The following is a 15,833-nucleotide window of genomic DNA, read 5'->3' as shown; positions in this document are numbered from 1 at the left end:
CCTGGCCCCTCGATTCCGCGCGAACATAGTCAAGGTGCCATCTGGGCTGAATCATATGGACTGGTCTTGGACTGTTGCTCTTTAAAATAGTGTGCCAGGGAATATAATTAGAAGAAAACGTAGTACGTGATGTCCATTCTTTCTCTCCGCATGTGACTGATTTAACTACCTTTCACAGAAATTAAAAAAGTCATATCTTTCAAACCATGCATTGGAATTCAGATCCGTTTTCACCTTTGGACTCCTTACGTCGAGATCTTTAAAACTAGATCACGCATGAGTATGTTTTGATGAAATTTTTTTGATGCCAACTTTGGAGTTATATGGTGCAACTTTAGTACTGTGTTGTGCAACATTAGTACTACATGGTGCAACTTTTTTCAAAACAAATTTTTAGAGCTGCATAATCCAACTTCCTATGAGGTTGCAACGTAGCAACTATGACAACCTGATTTGCAACTAGTCTACTGCTGTGGCCAACTACCTAGTCGTAGATATGCAACCATCCTCCCTACTTGTAATGTAGTCTAGTTGCACACACATTGTTGTTTAGTTGGCAGAAGACTAGTTGCACACACATATGCTCAGTTGGCTTTTAATGTAGTCTAGTTGCATACACATTGATGTTTAGTTGGCTTGTAATGTAGTTTAATGGCACACACATTAATGTTTAGTTGGCAGAAGACTAGTTGCACACACATATACTTAGTTGGCTTTTAATGTAGTCTAGTTGCATACACATTGATGTTTAGTTGGCTTATAATGTAGTTTAGTTACACACACATTGATGTTTAGTTGGCAGAAGGGTGAAGTCTGAGAAAAACCTTGAACTGATACAGCCCGTCGAAATTGAACCTCAACCTCCAAATCCCTAAAATTGGCACCCCGTAATTACTAATCCCGGTCAATCCTAACCCTATGCCTGTGAATTCATGTTTAACGTATCGGGACAAGGAGGATCCCAGCCGGGATGACTCTCTACTCTCCCTGACTTCACGGTCCCACACGTCATATTCATCTTCCTCCTGTACTTCCAATCTCTGTCTCTCCTGTGTAGCCCGCTTCTCACTTCTTCAATTTCGGAGGCACCATGGCAGCGAGCACACCACCTGCGTCGGCGCCGGGAACGCCCGCCCGCCATGCCCATGGCAGACGGCACCAACTCTTCGCTAAGGATGCTCTCCAGCCATTCGTTGCCTGCCTCCCGTGCCCCTCATCGCCGACGCTATCGGCCGTCGACGGCTGCAGCTTGCTGTCAGCAGCCATGCGTGCGTGTGTGGTCTGTGATCTCCTCCTGCCTGCCTCTGTTTCCTGTGGCCGAGGACGAAGATGCAAAGAGGATCTCTGTTCGGCACTGTCATGTGTGTGGGTGCTATAAAGCTGCGACGGCGGCCAGCAAAAAATAGGATTTGAGTTGTGGCCCCTAAGTGTCTTTTTATTTGTTATGCTCCATGTGCGCTCACACGTCCGGGTTGTCTCATTCCCTGCCGAAGTGCGCCCCGAGATCATCGTCACCATGGTAGGAACTAGAGCTTGATGGAGAGCGGCAACAGATCGACAGCTCGGGGTTCTGCTATCAAACACTCATTGGGATGGTACTAGTACGTCCTTTTGCGACTTCTTCTTGTGCCATACTGCCATTCACCAGGAAAGATGGTGAGCTGAGCTTGGCGGAAGTGGTTCGAGCTACACGGCGAGGATCGACACGCCGGTGCGCTCCCCTCGGGAGCCGACATCATCGCCGTCATAGGGCCAACGTCACCTCTGCCGACACTATCGTCCAAGACAGAGATGCGCACACGATCTCCAGCCGACCCAACACCACCGGTCGTTGCCGCAGAGCTCCGTATCGATGCAAGTTAGAGTTGTAGATCTTTGCTCGTCGCTGCCGAGATCGCCCCACTGCCATCTCGCCGGAGGGAAGGAATGGTCCTGTTGCACCGCTCAGGAAGCAGCGCTGCCGTCGGCCTCCTATGGACTCTCCACCAACACGCGCCCAAACAGGGGAAGCACACGCACAGAGAACCAGGATGAAGATGAATATGATATGTGGGGCAGGGATGTCAGCGAGGGTAGTCTGTGATCCCGGACGGGATGGATAGTTTCCCTGCGTGCCAAACAGGTCTAGGGTCGAGATTGACCGGGATTAATGAGGACAGGGTATAGACTCAGGGATTTGAAGGTGGAGGTTCGTTTCCGACAAGTTCTACAACCTGAAGGTTCAAAATAGACTTCACTCTTGGCAGAAAGACTAGTTGCACAAACATATGCTCAGTTGGCTTGTAATGTAGTCTAGTTGCAGAGACATTGATATTTAGTTGGCAGGACACTAGTTGCACACACACATATGCGCAATCGACGCGGTAATGTAGTCTAGTTGCACACATATTGATATTTAGTTGGCAGGACTAGTTACACACATATATGCTCAGTTGGCGCGGCAATATGGTCTAATTGCACACACATTGATATTTAATTGGCAGGAAGACTAGTTTGTCGAAATATCCCCATGCAAGATCTACTTTTAAAGAGCACGTCGCGAGAGTTTCAACGGTGAAATCGGATCTGAATTTCGACATGCGGTTTAGAAGATACGTTTTTTATAATTTTAAAAATCAAAAATTACTGCACAAGGGACGAACATGAGGAACATTAATGCGGTGCCATGCAGACATCCATCACATAAAAAAAACCACAAATGATTAATTAGCGGTGTTTTTTAGCTACAGGGATGATTACGTGCACTATGCGGCAAAAAAGCAGCAGCCGCCCAGGATCACAGAGGCGGTGGGATGTAACTGTGGATTTATATTCCCGTTGTACTGCTCGATATAGGCTGATTTCGTAATAAGTCTAGTTCGGGTTGGACAATACCTGCGAAAGTTCTATGTAAATCCTTCTTGCTAATTATCTCTGCCCCCCCTTATTTTAGGGGGGTGGGCCCCATCACCATCTTAAGTCCAATAGCAATCCTTCACATATGCCTGCCCGTTAGGCGTTAGCTTACGTAGAATATCTATTCGTAAGTCTAGCATTGCTCGTACCTGTCACTAGGTTGGACTAGATTGGTTAAGCGACCAGGCTAGCGCGAGCACTATGTTTCCCTTAGTGGAAGTCTTAGTACGACTCACGCGCATCAGTTCCCTGCGTGGGCTGGCCTATCTCCGCCGGTTTTTTCTTTTCTGTTCAATATTTATTTGTACGTTTCTATTTTTCTTTCTGCTTTCGTTTTTCTTTTCATTTCATGTTTAATTATTTATGGTTTTTATTACCTTTTATTTTTACTCGGTGAATGAATTTTAAGATTTGAAACTTTTATGAATCATGGGCATTTTTAATCTGTATATTTTCCACACGATGATCAATTTATAAAATCCTAAAACATTTTCCAAAATGAAATATTCAAAAAAATTGAAAATTTTAAATCTGAAACATTTTACAATTTTTAAATCTGAACCTGTTTCGAAATCATGATTTTTTTAAAAAAACTAAAAGTTATTTAGTCATGGAACTTTCAAATCTGAAACTTAGAAAAAATAATGAACACATTTAAAATCTTTTAAGTTTTTATAAAAATCATGAACATTGCTTACAAAATAAAAATAAAATAAACACCTTACCTAACGTCAAAACGATTCTACCGTGTCAGCTGGGCCAAAAAATGAAGAGCAAACAAGCTTTTACCATGTATTGGGCTGGCCCATGCGGAATCCTACTGTGTGACTCGGTGAGCGAGCGGTCTCCCTCGTGCTCGCTTCAATACATAGGGCGACCCCCAGGTAGGGCTTGCCCTAATCCTCAAAAAAAAAAAAGGTAGGCGCTCACAGCAACGATGATCCGTGCGGCGGCGGTCATGAGTGAAGGCTCCGAAGGGGAGGAGGTCTTCATCGACGACGATGACATCATCAATGAGATACCCCTGGACGAGGAAGGTCAATACTACTACCTATACAAGTAGCATGTCATACACAGAAACAGCTTGTAGTCTCTCCTTACTTCTGCTTGCTCCGTGCTTAATTTTTCCTTGCTCAGATCTCCCCGACCAAGACGATGATGACGAGCAGGACCAAGACATGATGGGTATGTGCCTTTTCTGTTACTACCTTCGAACCATAAAAAGTGTCGGAGAAAACAACTACAGTAGTTCACGTGCAATTTAGACAGTATAATGTGCTAGTAATTCAAGTGCCTTTTAATTTATGTTGTTTCAGATGAGGTTGAGGATCATTCAGCATATGCATTTCATGGGCATACAGGCAAGATCTCGCTGAACCAACTAGCTCACAATGTCTTGTGACTATGATTTATTGTTTGCACTTATACGTTTGATACACCAAGCAATTTGTCGTCTCTTGTATCGTCCGCTTCCAGAACACCTTTGCATTGAAAATCACATATATTAATAGCTGCTCTTGTTATTTTGGGTACAGATGAGGTATTTGCTGCTGCGTGCAGTCCTGTAGATGCATCACTTGTTGTTTCTGGAGGTAAAGATGACAGAGGGTTTCTTTGGAGGATTGGATCTGCAGAGGATGTTCAAGAGCTGCCTGGTATGCTGACTCATTTTCTTAGTCTAATTGGGACATTCCTTAGTCGATTTCTTGTATGTAAATGTTTCTCGGGACTTTCCCTATGCTTATCACTTTTACTATTAGTTCTTAAATGTGCTGTTTCTATTTCTGTTAGCTGTAACTCCAAACATATTATATATTGCAGCAAGTCTTCTTCTTTGTTTTTTTAGGAAAATCTTTATATTTATGTTCCTGTTGCATCGGCTTTTGTACCTTAATTTGCGGATGCATCGCTAGAATTGTCTATGAAGCTTATATAATATCTGGTGCCGATACAGGACATAACGATACTGTCAGCACTGTGGCTTTCAGTTCAGATGGGAAATTAGTGGCTTGTGGAAGTATGGATGGACAGATAAATGTATGGAATACAGCTACACGAACACTTCAGGGAACCCTTGAGGGCTCTGAATCAGGCTTTGAGGTGAGATGACGCTGATCACTTTAATCCGTTTAGCTGAACATACCCCCTAACTGTTTCAATTGCAAAATCCGTGTTTCCTGCTGTTAAACTGTATATATGATTAATTATATGCCTCTGGTTTTGTAGTGGCTTAAATGGGATCTGCGAAGTCACGTTATAATTGCTGGATCAGAGGACTTCAACATATGGATGTGGAATGCGGACACCAATGCCTTTGTGAATACATTTGCTGGCCACAGTAACACAGTGACATGTGGCGATTTTACACCTGATGGTACTGAGTAATTTTCTCTAATGCTATTTAATTTGATATATGTTAACGTTATGAAGCTACCTCTTAGTACGGTATAAATATATCACCCCAGTCTGGACATGTGGCGATTTTGGAACGTAACGCGTGAAAATTTTCACCTTATGTGACAATCTGTTTTTAGCTATCAACATATTTGTTCAGATTTCAGAGGAACTTATGGATCATGGTGTATTTATATTTCTGCTACTAACTTGTGTTCTAAGTTAATCTCAGTGAAACTAGAAGTTGATCTTAAATGTAAATAACAGAATGACTTCTATGATGGTTTAACATCCTAGATCCATTTTCACCAGCTTACTTGATGTTCAGATCCCCAATGTAGCATACCCATTTTTAGCTAATTCACATGTTTCCTTTTGAAGGTACGCTTATTTGTAGCGGATCAGATGATGCAACACTAAGGATATGGGACCTTGAAAGCGCACACTGCAGACATGTTGTTGGAGGTAAATTATTGTCTATTTTGCAATTACCATATATTCATATTGTTGTTTTTCTGTGTCCTCTGTTAACCTGAATGGTATTTTCTGACCGTTTTACCGCCATCCAGGTCATGGTTATCATACTCAAGGACTGACATGTTTAGCTATAACATGGGACTCCCAATCAGTTGTTAGTGGCTCTCAGGATAGTTCTGTGCACATCGTGAGCATAAAATCAGGCCAGGTGGGTGTATGTAGTGATTTCTGCAGATTTTTTGCTTTTGAGATACTGTAGGATTTGTTATCTTAGGATAGTCGCATACTCAGCTGGTAGTTTTTAAACTTTTAGAAGCATGTGCCATTGTTTTGCATCTAACCAACTCTGAAGGTAAGATCTGATTTGTGTGTAACAAGTTTTGTTGGTTGTTTTTGCAGGTTGTCGGTTCATTAGTTGGCCACACTAATTCCGTCGAGTGCATTGGCATCTCACCGAGGTACTTCTTTTTCGTAATACGTTCTTGGAATGTTGGAGTCTGTATGATAGATCTGTTGCACAATAATACATATGGCCTTCCTATTGACCTAGCTTCACCCCTGTTCTCCGCAGGTACAACTGGGTGGCCACAGGGAGCATTGATGATACTCTCATCATCTGGGACCTCACTCACCAAGCAATTCGATCCATTTGCGAGCATGATGTGGGTGTAGAGATCAGCTGACCTTTATTATGGTTCTCTTGTATTTTTATCTATGTCGCTGTGAGTGAACTTATTGCTGTTGGTGGTGTTTGACAAGCTGCAGGACGGCGTGACTTGCCTGGCGTGGATAGGTTCGTCGAGGTATGTAGCGTCAGGATGCGTCGACGGCACGGTGCGTATCTGGGACAGCCTCTCCGGGGAGCTGGCTCGCAGACTGAGCGGGCACCGTGATGCCGTGCAGTCGCTGGCCGTCTCCGCTGATTGCAACTCCATTGTCTCGGTCTCCTCGGATAACTCTGCCCGCGTCTTTGACATATCCATGTTCAAGTGAAAATATCAAGATTGGTTTCATTGGCTTGCGTGGTCAGGAAATGTACTTGTGGTCATCATGGGGATCTCCGAATTTGGCACTAATCTTTGGGACGTACTCCTTCCATCCCGTAATATAAAAGCATTTTTTACACTACAGTCAGTTGTGCAAGCTGAACAAGGACGGAAGATAAGGGACTTTTTTCTTTGAAATGTAAGTTAAGGGACTTAATGTTATGTTTGGAATGGCTTGGTATTTCGCTTCATTCCGCGTATCTCTGCTGGAAGCAAGATAAGTTTACTACTGTTGAACACGGAACAGAACTGCCCTTTCTGGCTGTGGATTACATGGCTGCTGGATATGCTTGAAAAACATAAAGCATAAAGCGCTCTAGTTGCTCGCACACTTTTTTTTTTTGAAAATTTTGCTCGCACACTTTGTGCTGGATCATGTTCTTGAATGTATTCTCGATTGCGGTAGCATCATCCGAATGTTTATTAGCTACCGTGGGTAATCCAAAACTTATCTATATCAGAAACCTCTTGTAGACCGGAAATGCTCTTTAAAACATATTTTGAATTGGCAAGAAAATATCTCAAGCAGGGGCGGAGCCAGCGCCCAGCCACCCCGGGCACTTGCCCGGGCTCGTTGGCTGTGAGACATTGTACATGCATGATAAACAATAGGCAGAGTTTACTGCTACTCGTGGTTTACCTGGGCACCAGTGCATGCAAGATTGATTCAAAAAGGGTCCACGTATGCACGTATGTGATAAACAATGGGTTAGCTTATTTTTAGGGGTAACAATGGGCTAGTTAAATTTTCGGAAAAACTAACGCCAACACGTGTTGGCGTTTGCAGATCGTCCACACGCCTCCATCACCACTCATTTTGCCACATATGAATAGATGGCATCAGCAGAAATCTTTTTGATTTTCGGCTCGTATCTCTCAAATCTGATCTTGTGCATACCAAAAATATTACTTAGATTTAATTCTGTTAGCCATAAGATATCTGATGCATAAGAGAAAAAGTCGCCAAACGCGACAAAATTTATTTATTTGTTAAACATGATAATTTGATTTCTTGAAGTAAAATGTGAGGCGACTTGCTTCGAAAAGCATGATAATATACATAGAGAATTTGCAGCTAAGATCTCTTCTGGTGAAATTATTACTATTTTATTTTATTGACAATCATAGTGGCAAATTTAAGTTAACACAAACTTAATGATGTTTTTATAATAATGAAGCGGAATATTATGTAAGTTATTTTTTCACACTTGTACTTTTTAAAAAAAAACTTGGCTATATCAAGCATAATGTTCAACAGTCATGGGGTGCTAAGTTTGCTTCTTCGAGAATAATTACTTGAGAGGAACACAAGCAATCACAACCCTTGTCTGCACTTTAGCTGTCCGTTTGTACGTATTGTGAGAGAGATTGGCGACAAGTGGAGGCAGGCCTTGGTGCAGAGGAAGTGCTGGGTAGAGCAAATCCATTTTCAGCAACGGCTTACATCCTCGACAACTCGTCATCTCATCCTCTTTATGATGATCAGATAAGACTACTAACTGATTTGGAAATTGGTAGATTTAGGGCTTAAATTTTGAGGTCAGCCGATGGAAAATTGACCTCCGGTGATGATCACGGCCTCAAAAGTCTAGTCTTTGGTTTATGGATTTGTTTCAGATAGTTACATGTTAACTTCAATTTTGAAATTACTGAATTTCATAGATGGTAAAATTTGGTTAGTAGAGCAAGCACTCACACTTACCACAAGAATTTTCCCTCGTGATTTTCTTTAGCATATTATTGGTATGTTTTATCTGACCGTCTCTATTCTCTAAAGTTCTTTACTTTGAACACGCTCACAAGTCACAACACGTACTTTATTTGCACTACAAATCCTTCTTTTTTATCTCGTAGCGTTTTCTAGGACGTTTGGAAGCTAATTTGGATGACTATAATTTTGAATTTTCTAGCAACATGATGGCCAAAGCAATATTCAAATCCAAGCTCTACATCTGGCTCACACCCGGAAACCGATAGTAAAAGGGTGGATGGGACCCCGAGACCTATGGGATTTGGTCCTATGCATGGCCTCATTCTAAGACTTTTGTTGTCTAAGTCTCAACTTTATTCTGTTCGATGAAACTGAACATTAATATGTTATATAATAGTTTACTTAAAAATTACATTTGCACGACTACTAGGCTTATGTTTTGACTTCATATTTCACTTGCGGAGCTATGTTGAGGCCGAGGGGGCCTATGCCCCCCCCTCACCCTCCTTGGACCAAACTCAGATGTTTGGAGCTATTTTATACGTAGGCTCAAATTTGCCCAGGCTTCACAAAATTTCTAGCTTCGCCACTGATCTCAAGGAAGACTTTTTAGCACCACATTTTTGTCCTTTTTACAGTAGTCAAGACAAAAGTTGGATTTACATGCAACGACTTTGTGCGCACATAGCATGTCGAGGTGAACACAAGAAATCTTTTCACATGATTTTTTAACATTTTAAAATGCATTTAAAATATATTTCAAATAAAGGGAGCATATGCTCCTGAGAGCAAAAACACCGCCCCCCTTATTTCAACATTAATATGGGAACTTGGTTTTTGTGCTTCTAGCTCTCTCTAGAAAGGATCCACGTTCGTGTGTGTTGTTGAATGGGCACATGGATAACATATACTCCCTCCGTTTCTAAATATTTGTCTTTTTGTGATTTTAAATGGACTACCACATACATATGTATATAGACATATTTTAGAGTGTAGATTTACTCATTTTGCTTTGTATGTAGTCACTTGTTAAAATCTCTAGGAACGGAGGAAGTAGTTATAGGATTAACGTCAAAATTATTGGGAAATTTCTCTTCCCTACTTGAATCCCTCACGTTGTTACATGTATATATATAGGGGCCACATGGTTAGTAGGGCACTTAGTGGTAGTAAGGCACTTAGGTTGCATTTAGTATTGAGTTAGATTAATTATGATAACCCCGTTTAATATATCTGAATCTTCTTGTTTCAGCGTTTATTTGAGTTGCTTATTTCTACTTTTTGGGTGAATTTTCATGTCAGATTATAAAATAAACATAGCAGGACATAATTTGACTAGTAGTCCCTCCGTCCGGAAATACTTGTCGAAGGAATGGACATGTCTAGACGTATTTTAGTGTCAGATACATCCATTTTTAGTCATTTTTATGAAAAGTATTTTCGGACGGAGGGAGTTTAAACTAAGCCTCAGGAGGAGTATTTTCTGTCATGGCTTACCACATAACCTGTTAAGGTTTTGAGGTGTAAAATTCCCAAAAAAATCATGAAAAAATATACTGGAACAACACACCCATAATATAAGATGATCTAGCTGGCCCATTGAAAAATATGTTTGTATATGCCCTCGACGAGAAAAACAAATAGTTGAGTATACAATTATGTCGTGATGAGTTGAAATGATTTTACTTTTTGGCCGAGGGAACGTAAAGGCATATTTTGGCCGATGTTGCAGTATGGCGCCGCTCTGACGAGCCGCATAGTGCCTAGTCCGGCTATTTAATCCGACCGCTGGCACCGAGTTAATTGCAGGGAAGTACCACATTTGGGGCAGCTGTAACGGATTAGTACCACTATTCAGATTTTTTGCAAGTCAGTACCATGTCTGGAGCAGTATGTTACAAAATAGTCTAATCTGCATATAAACATGTATTGACAGTGTATCTGACCGGCGGGGTCCGCATGTCAGGTGAAACGTGGCATTTTTTTTCAGAATGCCCCCTTGCATTATACGTAATCACGAAGATGTCCTTTGCAGAAACATAAAAAGGTGCCGCGCGCGGGATTCTAACCGGTGACCACCCGCTTCACCCGGCACGTTCGTTGCCACTACACCACACGGGGGATAAGTCAGATAGGATACTAGGTCTTCATATTCTTTCGCCTTTAAACAAATAGAACAACCAAAAAATAGGGCGGTTGCCAGAATTTGAACTTGCGCCTGAACCGAACCGCGTGCGCGCGCTAACCACGACAACACACAGGTCCTCACGATAACCTTGTGGCATAGCACTCTTGTTAAACGAGCTGCAGGACAATTTGCACAGCGGGTGCAGGCGCCTACAGCCACCAGCGACAACACACAGTTTTTTTTAGACAAATGCGAATACTAATTTATTAAATAGGTGCAGGCGCCTACAGCCACCAGCTCGAAATTGTTGTACAATTTGGATAACATATCTTCAAATTATTACACTACTAACATGGGGCAGGGCCCATTTGCAATGCAAATATTTTTAAAAAAAATCCGAAGAACTGAAAAGGGATAAAAGAAATCCGAAACAAAAAAACACATACAAAAAATTGAATGTATATATTTTAAAAAATGTTCAATGTATATAACAAAACTGTTCGTCTTATATTAAACAATATATTTCATTGTGTATTTATAGAATAATGTTCACTGTGTTTTTACAAAAAAATATTGCATACTAAGCCTATGTAAAAAAGAAATGTATAATAATGGAAACCCGAAGAATAACGTAGATCTGAAAAAACATAAAAGAAACCCAAAAAAACACATACGAAGAAATGGAATTTATATATTTTACAAGAAGTTTATCGTATATTTAAAAAGTGTTCAATGTATATAACAAAATTGTAAACTCGGGAGCACAACCATGCACTATTGTTGTGCATCCTGATTATAATTTTCAAATACACAATTAAACGCATTATATGCCCAACTCACAGTTGTTGTGTATATTTATTGTATTTTTTAAAATGCACAGTTACTCAAAAAGTTTACAACATGTATTTATAATTATTGTGTAATCATAATAAATTTTATAATGCATGACGAACATTTTAAAAAATACATTTACAATTTTGAAATACGTGCAACATTTTCCAAAAATGTTCTGAACATTTTTTTCATATGCGCAAGCACTTTATTACCTTTCATGGTAATTGTAAAGTTTTCTTACATCTATTTTGTCAAATTACTCGCTGGTAAACCCGCCTGGCCCCCAATCTTTTTATTAGTATATATATCAAATTCTTTCTTCCATCCCACTGACGAGCGGGACCCATATGGGACACATGTAAGCGGAACGTTTATACTCACAGTATAAAAGATGTAATTGCCTGAACTATCTGAAGTGGCGTTGTGGCGTAGTGGCGCGGCAGTTAGTGCTATGCACGGCAGGGCGAGGGTTTGAATACCAGTCAGATACAGAGTCAATACACTATTATACGCGATTTAGACCAACATATAACAGACTGCCTTAAACATGATACTGACATGTAAAAAAACTGAATAGTAGTACTGATTCGTCACACCTGCCCCAAATGTGGTATCTCAATGCAATTAACTCCCTCGTGGAAGATCATTTTCTATCCTCAATCCTTTTACGCTTCGGAGTCCATCTAGCTAGCTGGCATCTTTTACGTTGTCGAAAACACTGGACCATCTTCTTCCACAACGAGGACCATTTGATCTCTCAATCATGTTCCACTTGGAAGGCAAGGCTAGCTAGCTCCGGCGTTTTCCGTTCGGATGAACGATGTCGACCGTGCGGGCAGCACATACAGAAGAATATTAGTATGTGCTTGGCCAAATCCTGTCCAGTTGTCCTCGAGCTTGGAGCGGCATACACCATTGAGGCGGGGTTTGCGAAGCACGCAGTGGCGAAGCTAGAAATTTTGTGAAGCCTGGGCAAACTTGAGCCTAAGTATAAAATAGCTCCAAACATCTGAGTTTGGTCCAAGGAGAGTGAGGGGGCATAGGCCCCCTCGGCCTCAACATAGCTCTGCCAGCAAAATATGAAGTCAAAACATAAGCCTAGTAGTCGTGCAAATGTAATTTTTAAGTAAACTATTATATAACATATTAATGTTCAGTTTCATCGAACAGAATAAAGTTGAGACTTAGAGACAACATAAGTCTTAGAATGAGGCCATGCATAGGACCAAATCCCATAGGTCTCGGGGTCCCATCCACCCTTCTACTATCGGTTTCCGGGTGTGAGCCAGATGTAGAGCTTGGATTTGAATATTGCTTTGGCCATCATGTTGCTAGAAAATTCAAAATTATAGTCATCCAAATTAGCTTCCAAACGTCCTAGAAAACGCTACAAGATAAAAAAGAAGGATTTGTAGTGCAAATAAAGTACGTGTTGTGACTTGTGAGCGTGTTCAAAGTAAAGAACTTTAGAGAATAGAGACGGTCAGATAAAACATACCAATAATATGCTAAAAAGAATCACGAGGGAAAATTCTTGTGGTAAGTGTGAGTGCTTGCTCTACTAACCAAATTTTACCATCTATGAAATTCAGTAATTTCAGAACTGAAGTTAACATGTAACTATCTGAAACAAATCCATAAACCAAAGATTAGACTTTTGAGGCCGTGATCATCACCGGAGGTCAATTTTCCATCGGCTGACCTCAAAATTTAAGCCCTAACCTACCAATTTCCAAATCAGTTAGTAGTCTTATCTGATCATCATAAAGAGGATGAGATGACGAGTTGTCGAGGATGTAAGCTGTTGCTGAAAATGGATTTGCTCTACCCAGCACTTCCTCTGCACCAAGGCCTGCCTCCGCTTGTCGCCAATCTGTCTCACAATACGTACAAACGGATAGCTAAAGTGCAGACAAGGGTTGTGATTGCTCGTGTTCCTCTCAAGTAATTATTCTAGAAGAAGCAAACTTAGCACCCTATGACTGTTGAACATTATGCTTGATATAGCCAAGTTTTAAAAAAAAGTACAAGTGTGAAAAAATAACTTACACAATATTCCGCTTCATTATTATAAAAACATCATTAAATTTGTGTTAACTTAAATTTGCCTCTATGATTGTCAATAAAATAAAATAGTAATAATTTCACCAGAAGAGATCTTAGCTGCAAATTCTCTATGTATATTATCATGCTTTTCGAAGCAAGTCGCCTCACATTTTACTTCAAGAAATCAAATTATCATGTTTAACAAATAAATAAATTTTGTCGCGTTTGGCGACTTTTTCTCTTATGCATCAGATATCTTATGGCTAACAGAATTAAATCTAAGTAATATTTTTGGTATGCACAAGATCAGATTTGAGAGATACGAGCCGAAAACCAAAAAGATTTCTGTTGATGCCATCTATTCATACGTGGCAAAATGAATGGTGATGGAGGCGTGTGGATGATCTGCAAACGCCAACACGTGTGGGCGTTAGTTTTTTCGAAAATTTAACTAGCCCATTGTTACCCCTAAAAATAAGCTAACCTATTGTTTATCACATACGTGCATACGTGGACCTTTTTTGAATCAATCGTGCATGCACTGGTGCCCAGGTAAACCACGACTAGCAGTAAAATCTGCCTATTGTTTATCATGCATGTACAATGTCTCACAGCCAACGAGCCCGGGCAAGTGCCCGGGGTGGCTGGGCGCTGGCTCCGCCCCTGGAAGCACGAGCTACAACAGTGAGCCTGGCGGCGGGTGCGTGCCGGCGATGAAGAAGCGGCCGGAGGTGGCGTCCTGGCTGGCGTAGTAGATGGTGCTGGGGCTCACATGGCTGTGCGTGCCCTCGTACGTGGTCACCACGTACGCCGGGTCGTCCCGGTCCCGTTCCACCCGCTTCTTCACGTTGCACCCTTCCGTCGAGCACCGGTAGTAGTTCCTTGGGTTTGGGCTGTTCTTGACGGACTTCTTGCCGTACTTGCGCCACTTGTAGCCGTCGTCGAGGATCTCGACCTCCGACCTCGTCCGGAACGCGATGCGCTCCGTCCGCGGGCGCTCCGCCGCCGCCGCCGACTCGGCGCTCCTCGCAGTCACCGCGGTCGCCGAACTTGCAGCAGCCGCGTCAACGGCCGGCACGGAGACGACGGGCGGGAGCGCTGCAGAGAACGCGCCCTCGTCGAAGAGGTACTCGGAGATGTCGAACTGTGCCGCGGGGTCGGCGGCGATCACCGGTGCAGCGGGCGGTGTGGCGCCGAGCGCGGCCGAGAAGCTGGACGCTGGGCTGGAGGCGTTCGAGCTGGCTTCCCCGTTAGAGAAGTAGGCGGACATGAAAGAGAAGTAGCAGCCGTCCCCCGCCGCCTGCGCCTGCTGCTGGTAGAGCAGTGGTGCCGCTCCGACTGCCGCCATGACCGAGTTTGGCACCGGCGAGAGCGCTTCGTATTTATAAGGCCCCCTAATAAATCGCCGCTGCTCAGCTGCTGCATGGACTGGGTTGGGGAGTGGATTTGGCGGGTAGATTTGTAGTGGTAGGAGGAGGCGCTGGGCCGCTGGCCGTGAGCTCTTGAGGATTTTGGTCGGCTTCCCGGTGAGCTTCCTGCTGAGAAGGTTCGGCGATGGTGGGTGGGTTGCCCGCCCGCCGCCCGAAGACAGGCTCCTCGTGCCACTTATCACTTATGGCAGGGTGGGGTGGGAGAATTGTCTCCGGAACAAAGACATGAAGAAATTCTTCCTTGGCCATGTAGGAGTGTGTGTGGTCCATCCGATTCGACTCAATTCAAACAATCAAGCCGCATTCTTTCGTTTGCGTTGTGCTCAAAACATTTTTCGGGACCAGCTTTACTTGATGTGGAAAGCCAGCACAATCCAAATCCGTCCATAAACGCACTACATCCCTTCTAAATTAATTAAAGTTTTAGCCTTATTCTAATTCATATTTTTTTAAGTTCATAGAAACAGAGATCAACATGCAGAACTTTAGAGTCTTTATAAAATAATTTTTCGTATTGTGAATACATGATGTAGAATTTATCATATTTTCCATAAATTTGGTCAAATTTAAATGTTTTTGGAGCTAAGACAAACATAGAACTTCTTGAGCCTAAAAAAAAGACAAACATAGAACTTCTATTAGTTTGGGATGGAGGGAGTATTTGCTATACCAAGCCATATTCATTGAATTCTTATAATTGATCGTACAACTTTCATTTTTTTGCTACACTGTGGTTGACTGAAATTTCGCAATTTTGTAGTTTCCCTTGGTTGTTTGATTCTTCCCGGCAACAACGATGAGCTTAGACCAAGTCGAAGTTGGCGATGACACAAAGCTTGTGCAAGGTAAGGCTTCTGTTTTGGGGTGGGTGG

General features: G+C 42.2%; 2 protein-coding genes across 2 annotated transcripts; one reads left to right on the top strand and one right to left on the bottom strand.

Annotated features, from left to right (window-relative positions):
* Nucleotides 1–3,773: 3,773 nt before the first annotated feature.
* Nucleotides 3,774–7,078, top strand: LOC123097119 (angio-associated migratory cell protein-like). The gene is made up of 11 exons (XM_044518875.1): nt 3,774–3,932; nt 4,033–4,080; nt 4,212–4,256; nt 4,431–4,550; nt 4,850–4,995; nt 5,122–5,269; nt 5,671–5,754; nt 5,859–5,974; nt 6,166–6,224; nt 6,338–6,428; nt 6,532–7,078. Exons 1-11 carry the CDS (start codon nt 3,833–3,835, stop codon nt 6,757–6,759), a joined length of 1,185 nt encoding a protein of 394 aa, XP_044374810.1. The 5' UTR covers nt 3,774–3,832; the 3' UTR covers nt 6,760–7,078.
* A 6,894-nt stretch (nt 7,079–13,972) lies between these two features.
* On the bottom strand, nt 13,973–15,097 carry LOC123097108 (probable WRKY transcription factor 51). Its single transcript, XM_044518870.1, has one exon. The coding sequence runs from the start codon at nt 14,877–14,879 to the stop codon at nt 14,208–14,210; it is 672 nt and encodes a 223-aa protein (XP_044374805.1). The 5' UTR covers nt 14,880–15,097; the 3' UTR covers nt 13,973–14,207.
* Nucleotides 15,098–15,833: the final 736 nt, after the last annotated feature.

This window comes from Triticum aestivum, chromosome 1B, assembly GCF_018294505.1.
Source record: "Triticum aestivum cultivar Chinese Spring chromosome 1B, IWGSC CS RefSeq v2.1, whole genome shotgun sequence".
Classification (NCBI taxonomy): Eukaryota; Viridiplantae; Streptophyta; class Magnoliopsida; order Poales; family Poaceae; genus Triticum; species Triticum aestivum.
The sequence above is the reverse complement of the archived record's forward strand: the minus strand, read 5'-3'. Positions and strand labels throughout refer to the sequence as shown.